General features: G+C 39.9%; 1 protein-coding gene across 1 annotated transcript; it reads left to right on the forward strand.

The window, feature by feature from the left end:
- The first annotated feature begins 8 nt into the window (after window positions 1-8).
- tapt1b (transmembrane anterior posterior transformation 1b) lies at window positions 9-14,066 on the forward strand. The gene is made up of 14 exons (XM_008402145.3): window positions 9-238; window positions 1,814-1,944; window positions 2,036-2,154; window positions 3,495-3,657; window positions 3,745-3,880; window positions 4,862-4,959; window positions 5,040-5,109; window positions 5,277-5,357; window positions 5,512-5,621; window positions 7,048-7,107; window positions 8,802-8,870; window positions 8,968-9,044; window positions 9,127-9,299; window positions 10,332-14,066. The coding sequence occupies exons 1-14, from the start codon at window positions 61-63 to the stop codon at window positions 10,583-10,585; spliced, it is 1,719 nt and encodes a 572-aa protein (XP_008400367.1). The 5' UTR covers window positions 9-60; the 3' UTR covers window positions 10,586-14,066.
- The last annotated feature ends 22 nt before the right edge of the window (window positions 14,067-14,088 follow it).

The following is a 14,088-nucleotide window of genomic DNA, read 5'->3' on the forward strand; positions in this document are numbered from 1 at the left end:
GGTGACGTCACGGCGCGTTGCGCAGTCTCCCTGGCAGCAGCTGAGGCCGTTTTGTCGAAGATGGCGGATTCGCTGTCGACAGGTCTGGTAGAGGAGAAGGAAAATGAGAAGGAGGACAAGGAGAGAGCCACCAAGGCCGTTAACGTGGACCTGAATAAAAAGAAAGACGGAGTTGCTGACACGCGGGGGTTTCATGATAAAAATGGCGGCGCTAGAGGCCAAAAAGGCAACCTGTCAGGTGAGAGTCAGCCTGGTTTCTACAATTTCACTAAACAAACAGGCTTCTGGAGCTGTTGTTTCTATTTGTCAACAAGCACTTACACGCATATTTGCTTCTTGCATCATAGCAAAGACCTTCAGCTCTCAGTTTAAATGAATTTCAGTGACGTGGAGCTGTGCAGCAGTGTCTAGTCAGATGCAGCAGTTGTGTTTACCACACTGAGATTGACCAAAACAATACAAAGACATATCCGGTGGCGATGCACCTAAGTATTATGTATTTTATCACAGCGGTTACTGGTAACAAATTGATGCAAACGTGCAGGTCAGGCTGCTTGCGTCTTCGTTTTGCTGGACGTAGATACATTGCGCAGGCGCATTAGCAAGCTTTTGCACATAAGCGTTTGTGTGCAAAGTTTTAGTTTTTATTAATTACAGTAATTATCAGTGTTCTTGTCTATGAATTTCGTCTGTCCAAAATCGGAGTGAACGTGCCTGGTTCCTTCGTTTGTGCTGCATTCCTTACATTACACCTTGTAATTCTGTGACAGGCGTTGCTTTGTCTGTGGCTTTTTTCTCATGTTTCTTTACAAGGTCCAAAAACTACAGCATGCACTCTCTACATAATTGAGTACGTGAATGCACACAATAAATATATATATATATATATATATATATATATATATATATATATATATATATATAATTTAATTAATTTATTTTTTGATAAGATAACTACATTTGAAAAGTAAAATTTTCATATGTAGAATTGTTGCACACAGATATTTACATACTTTAAGTGGCTAGATCTGTTAATTTAGATTTTTACTATATTTAATGTTTTGGGAAATTATGTATTACACAAAACCAATATATATCAATACTGAAACATGACCACAATGTGATTCAGAAATAAATCTTTCTATCCAAATTGTCTAGAGATTATGTTTAAGTTATGTGACTGAAAATGGGAGAAGACGGTGTAAACAAATGTAACATTAATTTGAAACAATGCTGTAAAGTTCTGTTCTGTACCAAATTCCATCAGTTTATATTTAAACAAAAATAGGTTGGGGAAAAATTCTGTAACTTAAATGAGCAGTATTTAAGTTAGTTTAACGGCTTGGCTTTTGCAATTCTTACAATATATATTTTTTTCTTTCTGCACCTTCCCTCCAGATCATAAAACATATTTGGTTTTATGACCTGGAGCTGCCACCCTATTGTCACAAAAAAAAAGAGAAAAAGCTCCATTAGCAGCAGGATAAATCACAGCCGTGAGAATTTTCGAAGCAGAGTTTGGAGGAGACTGGAAGTCTGAGCTTCAAGAGATGCCAAACACAGATATGTCCAGGATATGGGAGCTGTCAGATTCCTTTTGTTAATCTACTCTTTAACTAGATCAGATGAATGTAAATTTAGCATTTCATTTAGAAATTGATGTTCATGTATTAAGTGTTATCAGAAGAAGGTAAAATTTTATCTAACCAGCTCATGGTGGCTTCTGAAGAAGACCTGATGAAGGAATTTATTTAATTTCTAATGTCCATTTTTCTTCCTTTAATTATTCATATGTCTGTGTGATTCCTTCCAGATCTGTCTCTGGTCAGATTCATAACCACTGAGCTAACCAGAGGCTACTTTCTGGAACACAATGAGGCCAAATATACGGAGCGCAGAGAGAGGGTCTACACCTGCCTCCGCATCCCCAAGGAGCTGGAGAAGGTAAACATAGGAGCTCCAGAGAAGTCCATCATCGATCACTCCCACCAGAGTTAAACACGTTTACATGTCCGTGTGTCGGCTCTCCCTGCAGCTGATGACTTTCGGCTTCTTCCTCTGTCTGGATACGTTTCTGTACGTGTTCACCCTCCTGCCGCTCCGAGTGATTCTGGCCCTTTTGCGACTCCTGACTGTGCCATGCTGCGGCCTCGGGTAATCTGCACTAATAGCTGTGGGGAGTGAGACAGGTTGAAGCCAAACTCAATGGGTAATAAGCAGATACTAAAGTGAAACCAGATATAGATGTTTAAAGAGGCAGTGTTATGTAAAATCACTTTTTTTTTTTAGCTTCACATCGTGTTCTAATATTATCCCATCATCAAAAACATACCTGGAGTGTTGCCATGATTCTTTCATGGTTGTTTGAGAAATCCTTCAATCTCCATGGCAACCATTCAGCTGTGCAAAACACCTGAGGGGACTGAGCTCTGCCTTCAAGGACCCAGTTGCAGGAAGCTTCCAAGGCTCTGCCTGACAGAGCAGCCCTCTCCTGCAATCCCCTCTCAGCTCCTATAGACTAGCCAGCAGCAATTAGCAAACACCTGGTGGAACTGCGCATCTACTTAGCTCATCATACAAACTAAGTGTCAGTGAAATGCTGGTAAAAACGTTGTTAAAGGGTTAATAGGGGAGCCATGTAGTGATGACTTCCTGGACGCAGAGTTTCAGAAAGAGCAGGAGTTTTTAAAGAGACAGAGGCCCAATTTCAAGGCGTTAAATTACAAAGTGAAATTCCTTTTAATTAAGTTTTGATATACATATAGAGCATTTTTATGATAACTGAAGGCAACATAGTTAGCCTACTTGATTGTGCTGTAAAATGCCACCTTGCGCCTAGAAAACATAATACTGCCCCTTTAAGCAAAATAAATAAGACAGAAGATTAAGCGATGCTGTAAGTTTGAAATATGTTATTATACATCTGCAGTTATATAATTTGCAGATGATTTTAAATACAGATTTATTGAAAGTTTTCTACATATTGTCTTGTCACAACTCAATAACTGGACCTCAACATTACTGGTCTAGCACATAAGATGCCATTCAAATACATTTAAGTTTGCAGGGATAACATGAGCAGGTGTGGAAAAACTCCAGCACTCCAGATACTTTTGCAAAGCAGAATCATTTATAGTTATTAATGGGAATTTGTTTTACGTTGTAAGTCTTTAGGAAAGTATTTAATTGTCTACAAAGGTGACTTTTTTTCTATATCCTATCTGTTTGATTAAATCTAGTATCTATACTATTCATACTATTTGATAGTTGTAAGTAAAAACACATAGAAATTTTGGGAATGTTTTCCCATGGCAGTATTTACATGTAGTGCAATGATGGTTTTAACCACCAGAGGGCAGCAGATTTCTACACGATTCATTCAATTTGATTATATAATAACAAGCAGCATTTTGTGGCTCTTGCGTTTTGAATTTTAGCTTGGATTTTTTCCATCATGTAACATTCTGTTTCCTGTGATGTTTTCTGGGCTCCAGCGGCTCCCGTTTGCTGCAGCCTGCCCAGGTGTGCGACGTCCTGAAGGGCTTCATCATGGTGCTGTGCTACTCAATGATGAGCTACGTGGATTACTCCATGATGTACCATCTGATCCGGGGACAGTCCGTCATCAAACTCTACATCATCTACAACATGTTGGAGGTAGAGTCACATGGTTGTCTCTGGGTTCTGGCTTTGTCAGCTGATTTCACATCCACCCACTGATTTGCCGTCGGTGCTTTCCGTCAGGTTGCCGATCGCCTCTTCTCGTCGTTTGGCCAAGACATCCTGGATGCTCTGTACTGGACCGCCACCGAGCCCAAGGAGAAGAAGAGAGCACACATAGGAGTGATTCCTCACTTCCTCATGGCTGTGCTCTACGTCTGTATCCTCACTGGGACTGACCTCTGAGAGTCCAAAACACTGAGATGAAAACAGACTTAATGGTAGTAATATTTGCCAGACTGCACTCTATCTGGATTATTAAAAATAACAATCTTTATGTGTTAGTTAATGGACTAGTTGTCCAAAGGTCAGTTTGAGTGGACCAGCTTAGAAACGCACACCAGCCTTTCACTGCTGAATGCAGTTTGTGTTATTGAAGCCAAATGATCATGTTCTCATTTTTATTCTGATCTGAATGGAGCATTTTCATCTGTTTTACACCATTTAAGAGTTTCTATAGTCTGGAAAACCAGAACACTCTATAAGTCATAGCTACATCTGAGTATGATTGGAAAAGGATAACAAATATGGAAACATTTATTTCCCATATTCCTTCCTTACTTATGTTTTTTCTTCTTTTTTCCTTTGTTCTTCCTTTCTTTTTAACCCTTTCCTTCCTTCCTTCCTTCCTTCCTTCCTTCCTTCCTTCCTTCCTTCCTTCCTTCCTTCCTTCCTTCCTTCCTTCCTTCCTTCCTTCCTTCCTTCCTTCCTTCCTTCCTTCCTTCCTTCCTTCCTTCCTTCCTTCCTTCCTTCCTTCCTTCCTTCCTTCCTTCCTTCCTTCCTTCCTTCCTTCCTTCCTTCCTTCCTTCCTTCCTTCCTTCCTTCCTTCCTTCCTTCCTTCCTTCCTTCCTTCCTTCCTTCCTTCCTTCCTTCCTTCCTTCCTTCCTTCCTTCCTTCCTTCCTTCCTTCCTTCCTTCCTTCCTTCCTTCCTTCCTTCCTTCCTTCCTTCCTTCCTTCCCTCCCTCCCTCCCTCCCTCCCTCCCTCCCTCCCTCCCTCCCGCACGCCCGCACGCAGGCACGCACGCACGCATACATACATACATAGTAAACTTTTGTGTTTTGTATTTAGAATAAGTGTTACTGTTGGGACTCATCTTGTGTTTTACCTCAAACCAGTTTTCCTCAGCAGTTACTGATCAAGTCCTTCATGCCATTCTCATCATGGTTCAGGCTACTACACTGAATGTAGCCTTCAACTCCCATAACAAGTCTCTGCTCACCATAATGATGTCAAACAACGTGAGTGTAACTGTTTTCAATATTTACTCTTAAAAACTTGCTGCAGCAGAACGACTGAAGCTCTGATTTTGTTTCCCCAGTTTGTGGAAATCAAAGGAAGCGTGTTTAAGAAGTTTGAAAAGAACAACCTGTTCCAGATGTCCAACAGCGGTAAGTCGGAAGCCATTGGAGCCTCCGCACTAAAATCACACGTTTGGGATATTTTTATCCTCTCCTCTTTAACCTGATTTAATCCAAGGTAAATTTCTGGGATCACGCTCAGCGGCAGTGGGCAGAAAGTAGGTTAATCCAGGATTGATTTGTTTTGTTTCCCACAGACATAAAGGAGAGGTTCACCAACTACATCCTCCTGCTCATTGTCTGTCTGAGAAACATGGAGCAGTTTTCATGGAATCCCGGTAACTAATACCAGCTCAGAATGCACACAGGATGACACGGCTCCCAGCACAGATCCATTTTCCTTGTGCTTCAGCCCTTAACACAAACTTCCTTTCTCATCAGCCTACGTATCTTAATAATTATACTGATTTTAGCTTCCTGTGTTTGTCTTAGACCACTTCTGGGTCTTGTTCCCAGACGTAGTCATGGTGATCACATCAGAGGTGGCAGTGGACGTTGTCAAGCACGCCTTCATCACCAAGTTCAATGACATCAGTGCTGACGTGAGTCCCCTAATGTCTCTTTATTGGGTTATTTACACTCATTGATAAAAAAAATTTAAATCAGATTTAAATCAGATTGAATTTCAAAATGATTTGATCCTCAGGAAGCTGGTGTATTTAGAATCGTCACTAAAGAGTGGAGTGATAGTGTTACAGGCAGTTTCTGGAGCGTCTGTCAGTTATAAAAGGATTGGCTGTCATATAATTGTACAATTTGATATTCCAGAAATAAATTTGCTCAATAGAACATGACAAATTTGAAAATAAAAACAAATTTTTTGATTAAAAAGTCTTGGCACAAGGATGAGATGGTTTTTTTTTTGGCCGTATCAGAATTGGTTTATTTTGCTAAAGTTGAATGGAAACACTTTTTTAGCATCACACAAGTCACATAATCAACAACCGAATGCTGCCACTTGCGCAAACCGTGAAGAAAAAGATGTACAAAGTTTACACACATTTGAAATGGAAATGCAGCTGATGTTGCAGTTATGCAACAAAAACCAAATAATTTTGTTTTCAGCGGCATGTTGTCCACCTCTTGTTAACACAAACCCTCTGATGAACTTTCACCCCACTGATTGGTCAGAATTTTGTTCACCTTTGTTCACTCAGAAAAGTTAGATAACAATGTTGTGCAATGTGCATCTCACTATCTATCTGCTGCTTCTGTTTGACCAAAACACTCAGTCTCTCGCCTTCCGTTATTCTGTTTCTGATAACATGGAAAATAAAATGGGATGTCCAAAATGAGGGATGTCCCAATAGGGCTTTTTTTTTGCCACAGAGTTCTTTGATTTAGCGTATGTGTGATTCCATAGCAACCCAAGCAAAGCCCCAGCACGTTTGGTGAGCTGGTTTTGCCACTGTATGCGCTGTACTATGGCTGCTAGAAAACAAAAGTGTTTTGTCGTTGATTTACCATCCAGAAACCACTTGCTGCATTCTGGTTGCTGGTTGTAAAATGTTGTGAGGTGTATTTTATCACTCAGGTGTTTCTTTATCCCAAACTCCAAAAACTCAACCTGACCTGGATCATTTTTGTCTCTGTGTTTCTTCTCCTCTTCCACCTTCTGTAAATGTTCTGTTTTTTCTCTCTCGCTCATGCGTATTTCAGTCTGATGCAGGATCTGCCTTCAGCTGAGCCACCTGCTCTGCGTTCATTTCGACGTTGGTGGTTTTTACACCTCCTACCTTCGTTCCTTCCTGGTTTTTTGTTAAATCAGGAATTTACTAAATTATTTCACACTGTTAAATTCAACCACACTTTTTTTTTTTTGCGCCCACTTTCGCTTTCTGCAACAAACATCTCTCTGCCATCACTTTTTAGACACACATACTTTCTGTCGGCTGCTTTAATGGAGCATTTGGTTATTTATGGGTTGGTTGACTGAGAACTATCGATTCTCTCTGTTTGTGTTCCCAGGTGTACGGAGAATACAGAGCCAGCCTTGCCTTCGACCTCGTCAGCAGCCGACAGAAAAATGTGAGTCAAACAACTTGAACTAGCAGCTGCCTACACCGATGTTCAAATCGTTGTCATATTGTAGGAATAATAATCGTACTGTATTTGTCGAGAGATGGCATAATAACTGACCTCTCAGTTCACATTTTGCTCTCAGTTGGGGAGCAAAATGTGAATTGGGGGTGGTGCAAAAAAATTCTTGCTTTTCTGTAGAGTTTAAATATTTCACAGCCAGTTATATTGACGGTATGATTCCTCTGGACCAGTTTTTTGCAATTATTTTTATTGCCACTTTAATGGACTCTAAAATACATAAAGAAAATGTGTACTTTTAGTTGGTAAGAGTTATTGAAGAAATAAGCACATCTGATCAAGTTTAGATGCATAAAATAACTTACCGTATTTTCCGCACTAAAAGGCGCACTGGATTTTAAGGCGCACCTTCGATGAATGGCCTATTTTAAAACTTTTTTCATATATAAGGCTCATAGAATAGATGCTCCAGCAGAGGCTGTAGTTACATTATGCATCCACTAGATGGAGCTGCACTAAAGGGAATGTCAACAAAAAAGCCCGACTCCGGTCGGCGAGGAGAGCCTCCCTCGACTGGACCGGGGCGTGGCCGGACGATGGTCACCCTTCTCCGTTCGCGCACAGCATGTTCGTGGAGAACGTGGTGCTAAATGACCTGCAGACGACCTGATTCTAGATGGTCGGTAGGTAGATAGGTCAGTCAAACTTTATTAATAGATTACAAACCAGCGTTCTGACAACTATCCCAGTATGCTCTGCGTGCTTCTTCTTCTACGGGCGAAAATGATACCGTAGTTGCTAGACCTGTTGTGGCTCAATATTGGTCCATATATAAGGCGCACCAGATTATAAGGTGCACTACCGGCTTTTGGGGAAATTGAAGGTTTTTAGGTGCGCCTTATAGTGCGGAAAATATGGTAAATTCCAGTCAGAGGTCACGCTAAGCTTTTTCATTTTCTATAATTTTGACTGACGGGGTCAACAAAATCCCCTCATTTTCTGTATTTGCCTGCCAGTTTTTAAAATGATAATAATGGCATATTAATTTAAAATGCACAAAATTTTATTCAGCTTAATTAATATTCAACAGGCTTGCAGCATTGCAAAGGGACGACACACTAAATGTGCACAGCCTATGTATACGCAGCCAAAAAAGACAAAGACTGCTTTTCTTTCCAGTTTTATAAACCACCAAAAATACCAACATGGACAAACTTATATTTTACTGCAAAACACCTACAGCCAGAACTGCTTATAACGGTTGTTCTACAAAGTACTCTCTCAGGGGGGACTGAATACAAACACACCACACCTTTCAGATTTTTACTGGTGAAAACTTAGAAGAACATTTATTGATTTCTTTCTCTTTCATAATGAAGCACTGCATGGTTTTGGGTCATCATATAATTTCCCATAAAATGTACAGATATTTGTGGTAATAATTTAACAAATGAGGGAAAAACTTGTACTATAAAACTATTATAATCCTCATAGGAACATCTTTAAAAAGCTACATTAACATTTTGACCTGTAATTTGTGGATATTAAACACAGTTGTATGTTTCTGATTGCAGATTGAATTTTGATCTGTTTTCTCACATTTCTGTCCAACAGAACAAAGTTAGATTTGTCGTTGGAGTTAGAAGTTAAACAAGGCTTTTCTGTTCTGAAAATGTTTGCAGGCTTACACCGACTACAGCGACTCCGTATCCAGAAGAATGGGCTTCATTCCACTTCCTTTGGCTCTGCTGGTCCGTTATTAGATACTTACACATGAACATAGAGCACCATATTACATTTCTACAGTGTTACATGATCCCAGCTGTTTTTTTCTGTTTCTTTTTTCAGCTGATCAGAGTGGTGACGAGCTCAGTGAAGATCCAAGGTTCGCTCTCCTTCATGTGTGTGCTGCTGTTTTACTTGGGGTAAATATGAAATATAACGCTGCTTGTTATGCTTTTGCACATTTGTGTCGTACTCTCATATGTTTTTTGTCGTTGCGAGCAGGATGATCACGCTCAAGGTGCTCAACAGCATCGTTCTCCTTGGAACATCCTGCATGTTTGTCAAAGAGGCCAAGATGGAGGAGAAGCTGTTCGACCCGCCTCCGTCTGTCGCCTCCAGCCGTGCTAACTCCAGAGCCAACCGCAGCAAAAACACTTACACCGCAGCGCCGCAAGGTTAGACAGCTACTCTCTGGGTTATACAGCAGCACATGCAATTAAAAGGGTGAAATCGACTTTGTTGAGCTTTGCACCTTATCAAAAAGGTATGTTTTAATCTCCCATGGCTGTGCAAAATGCCTGGGTGAACCTAGCCCCACCTTCGAGAATGAAGTTCCTCCTATGGTTTCCAAGTTTTCGCCTCAAAGAGCAGCCATCCTCCATGACTCCCTCACTCAGCTCCTTCAGACTATCCACTATTTTCTCACACCCTTATCCCTAGTGGGATCAGGGGAGGTGCTGGTCCTTTCCAGCGAGACATTTCGGGCAGGTCGCCAGTCGCAGGGTAACACAGACAGGACAAACAACCACGCACACACAATCACATGTTTTTGGACTGTAGGAGGAAACCGGAGTACCCGGAGAGAATTCTGGGTATTCAGACTAGCCTGCACATCTGCTGAGCTCATTATAAGAGCTAATTCTCAGTGAAGCGCTGGTAAAAACGTTGTTAAAGGGTTAATAGGGGAGGAAAGAACATGACTTTCTTAAAGAGACAGATGCCCAATTTCAAGGTGTTAAATTACAAACTGAAGTGTTGTTTAAGACATATTTGATATGCATGTATATATAATTTATATCAAAAGTTAGCATAGTTACTTGACTGTTATAAAACTATACTGTCAACTGGAAAACATATAATACTGCCCCTTTAAAATTTCTGATGATTTTTATTAACTTAAAAAAGTAGAATGTCAAATAAGAAAATGATTCATTCTAATTTATTTTGATGGGCCTGTTAGACTCACCAGTATTTGTACCAAAAGCTGTTTATTTCCTTACTTTCTCCACTTAGATGTACTGATATTGAAGAGGTTTTGTGTCATGCGAGAGCATGCTACTGCTGCAAAACCTGAATTCTTTCAAGGTTGTTTTTTTTTTCACATCTTTGTCTACATTAAGATATTTGATACCCAATAGCTACCAAAGGAATTTCACAGTGTGAATATTTCTGTGCCGTTAAACTCTTAAACACTTTCTCATCAACAGAGCCCACATCAGACAGAGCAGGAGTATCACTGACACCGGGCGTTTCTCCACCTACAGAGAAACCAGAGGGCACCTCCTCCACCATCCCAAAGAGCGACTCGGACACGTTCCTGACGACGCCAGATGAGGACGACGAGGACAAAATTCTAAACAATGACATGGGACTGGAAGGAGACGGACTCAAACACAGAACGCCCAAGAAAGACTTGCTGGAGATAGACCGATTCACCATCTGTGGGAACCGGATAGACTGACCGCCGAAGGGAACCCCAGCCCGTGTCCAGGGATCTGACGAGGGTCACGGAGCGTGCTCAGACCCGACTCGCACTTATGCACCTGACTCTCGGATTATTTATTTATTTATTACTGGCAAAAACCAGCCCAGGCATCAAGCTGTTACATCAGACGTTTCCAGATGGGTGCTGCAAGAACACCAGGAAACAACCAAACAGAATAAAACCACTGAAAGGAAATCCAGTCTGGATTGTTGGAGCATTGCAGCTGGACTGTGAGGTTGTGTGTGTTTCAAAAGCACAATTATTCCTAGAACAAAGAGTGTTTTTTTTTTTTTTTTTAATAGAACAAAAGTTGTCAGATGTCGACTTTTTATTTAAAAAAAAAAATCTGACAAGTTTATTTCTTTAAAGTATGTTTTTTTTTATTGAAAATGTTGGATGTTTTTTTCTAAATTTGAAACCTTAAGCTGCGCATAAAGGCATTCTGCAGACACTGGCGCCAACACTTTCAGAAGGACTGATGCAAACAGGCCTCTGAGCTCATCGGCTTCATTTTTCTTGGGAGTTTTAGTGTGAGATCGTCTGTGTGGGTCTTCTCTTTCTTTTAACATCACTGGGAGGACCGTGTGAAGGCGTTTGTTTGCAGATTATTTTTTTATTTTTTCGCTAAGGGGAGATTTAAGTTTCCACAGTCGTGTAACTATGGCAGCAACATTGTCATTGAGCATGTTGGAAACGTTGATCTTGTCCTTAAATTTGCGACTGAGATTCCTGCTAAAAGAAATGAATAACTTTGATCATTTTAAGCTTTTCAGCTGTTCAAACCAGCGTGGAGTTCATGTCTGCTGTCACTCGCCAGCTCTGACTCGTGAAGACGTGTCCTGTTAATCAGCTGTTTGTGAACCAGTTGACCCAAATTGCTCTGAAATCTGCTGTTAATCAGTTGATTACGTGAAGTCGCCACAGGCCTTTCTGCTTCCTCTCATTTACAGCCATCGGTTCCTACGTTCAGCAAACAGACGAACATGCGGCTGAAATCTGACCATTTTAATACCAGTAACATTAAAACAGGTCTTCCTTATTAGTTTTCTTTAACTTACACTGCATTACTAAACCATGTATAGATATTTAACTTTTTTACATTTGTCATGTCAGACTTGGATTTTTTGGGAGATTTTATCCGGTAGACAAACATAATGTGAAGTAACAGGGAAAACATAAGGTCTTTAAAGGGACAGTGTTGTGTAAAATCAAATTTTTTGAGCTTAATAGAGGAGCCATGTTGTGATGCCTTCCTGAAGGCCAAGTTTCAGAAAGAGCAGGAGCTTCTTAAAGAGACAGAGACCCAGTTTCAAGGCATTTAATTGCAAAGTCAAATTTATTTCAAGTCATATTTGAATAGAAACAGATTTTTTTTAATAACAACTGAAGGTAACCGAGTTACTCAGTTGTGCCACTTTTTGCCTGGAAATTGCATAATACTGTCCCTTTTAACATTTTTTGCTCTAAACAAATTAGAAAAGTGTGACTTTTGTTTGTCTTCTGAGTTGAGTTAAAACCTTTCTAGAACCTTCTTCTGCAGTTATAGCTGCACCTCTTTTCTCCATCAGATTTTCTCATCTGGACACTGAAATGTTTGGCCGCTAATATTTGCAAATTAGTTTAAATTTATTCAGACTGGAGGGAGAAACTCTGAACAATCCATTCTGTAATCTTGCCACAGGTTTACAATTGACATTAGGGTTTTTTACAACATATTTTAATCTGTACCTCACTGTAATGCTGCCTTCAAACTTCAAAAATACATGAGTTTTGCAATAATTTCAACATTTATTTCTCTTTTCCTTCCACTTTACAATTATGTTGTTGGTCTGATACATGAAATCCAAAATAAAACGCACGTAAGTATGTGGCTGCAGTGTGACTAAAGGTGATTTAGAAGTATTCATTATTTTTGGACGGCACTGCATTTATATATTTCAAAGAAATGTTTTGTTTTTCTAACAGCAGAACATTACTAACTGAGAAGTGAGGTTGATGAGAGATATAAATAATCTGAGTTAATCTAAGTCAACACAGACCATCTGAAATCTGAGGAGAAACTTTCCAAACATTAAAACAAGTGTGACAGGTAATCTCTGATCAGTGGACAACAGGGCGACAGACAAGTGATCTATTTCAATAGATTATACATCTGATAAGATATAACATTTTTTGCCATAATTTATTTTCACTGCCTAAAATATCTTTTATTTTTTACTACCAAAATAACTTTTGGTAAAAAAAAACAAAAACATTATTTCAGGAAGGTGACAATCTAGAATATTCACTGAACTCTGATCCAGAACCGCACAGCATTCTGAGAGATGTAGGCAGAAGAAAAGCTTTTGCTCCTCAACCTGTCACAGTGAGCTAAGCAAGGCTGGTTTTGTCAACTAACTCACTCACTCTTTGGTCACCTAGCAACAACCTGTTGATTAACTTGCACAGCAGCAGATTCAGATTTCTCCATCGTATTTAAAAATAAAAACAGCAATGTAGAGGGAAAACTAGATAAATTAGGAAAAGTCACACCAGCAGCTAGGCAGTTTCTCAGACATTTTAAACAAAAAAAACTAATCAATAATTATCAATATCCACAATTGTTGACATTGGCTGATATGAAACACTTATTTTGTGAAAGGTTTTTTTTATGTATGTTGTGGAGCCCTTGTTTACAGGTCGTTTCTCCGTGTGTGACTGACATATTGAGGTTTAAATCTTTTATCTTTTATGATGGATGGAGAATAAAATGAGTTTGTTTTGCAGCCGATTCTGGTGTGATGTGAGTGAAAGCAGGGGAGGACTCACTGCAGTGAAAGGACTCACTGCAGTGAAAGGACTCACTGCGCTCTCTGTTAACAGTGGGAACACAGCGGCCCACTGTCTGCCTGCACAGACTCTGAAGGCTCTCTGTCATCACACACTTACACTCTCATTGGCTTTTTCTTCTTTTTTTTCTTTTTTTCCTTCTTTTCAGTTTCGCGAGACATCAAAAACTTGGATTATTATTAGTGAGTTGACCATCATATTTCACAGTGACATCTAACCGGTGAGGCTATAGGTCCAGTTTTTTTGTGGGAAGAAATAAGAGTCAAGTTTCCCCCAGAACTATCGGTCTGTAAATCAGCCCAGACCGGTAAAATGTCTGGGTTTCCCCTTGCTGTTTCTCACAAGCTTGTGTTTCTTACGCAGACAACAGCTCTGTAAGGAAAGGTAAAAGTTCTGGTTGCAGTATTTTTTGTTTTCCAAAGTTATCCAAGACCTGTTTTTCAGAAACGTGGTGGTTCAGATACATTGTGCAGATGTTTTGAGCCTCCCTTGTTTTTATATTTGGCCTCAAGCAGGCTGACTGTTTTTTGTAACAATCTGCTCTGATGGTAAAGAGTTTTTGCACAATACTGTGAGTGCTCTGCCATACTTAATAAAAAATAAATAAAAAAATTTGTGCAAGTCTTTACTTGGCCTCAGATTGCTCTGAA

The sequence above is a fragment of the Poecilia reticulata genome, chromosome 1, assembly GCF_904066995.2.
Source record: "Poecilia reticulata chromosome 1, P_reticulata-male-v2, whole genome shotgun sequence".
Classification (NCBI taxonomy): Eukaryota; Metazoa; Chordata; class Actinopteri; order Cyprinodontiformes; family Poeciliidae; genus Poecilia; species Poecilia reticulata.

Excerpts from the sequence above, each read along its gene's own strand:
- tapt1b (XM_008402145.3), top strand. The coding sequence starts at position 61 with ATGGCGGATTCGCTGTCGACAGGTCTGGTAGAGGAGAAGGAAAATGAG. Across the intron at positions 3,658-3,744 it reads TCATCTACAACATGTTGGAG|GTTGCCGATCGCCTCTTCTC; the intron begins GTAGAGTCACAT and ends GCTTTCCGTCAG. Across the intron at positions 9,300-10,331 it reads TTACACCGCAGCGCCGCAAG|AGCCCACATCAGACAGAGCA; the intron begins GTTAGACAGCTA and ends TCTCATCAACAG.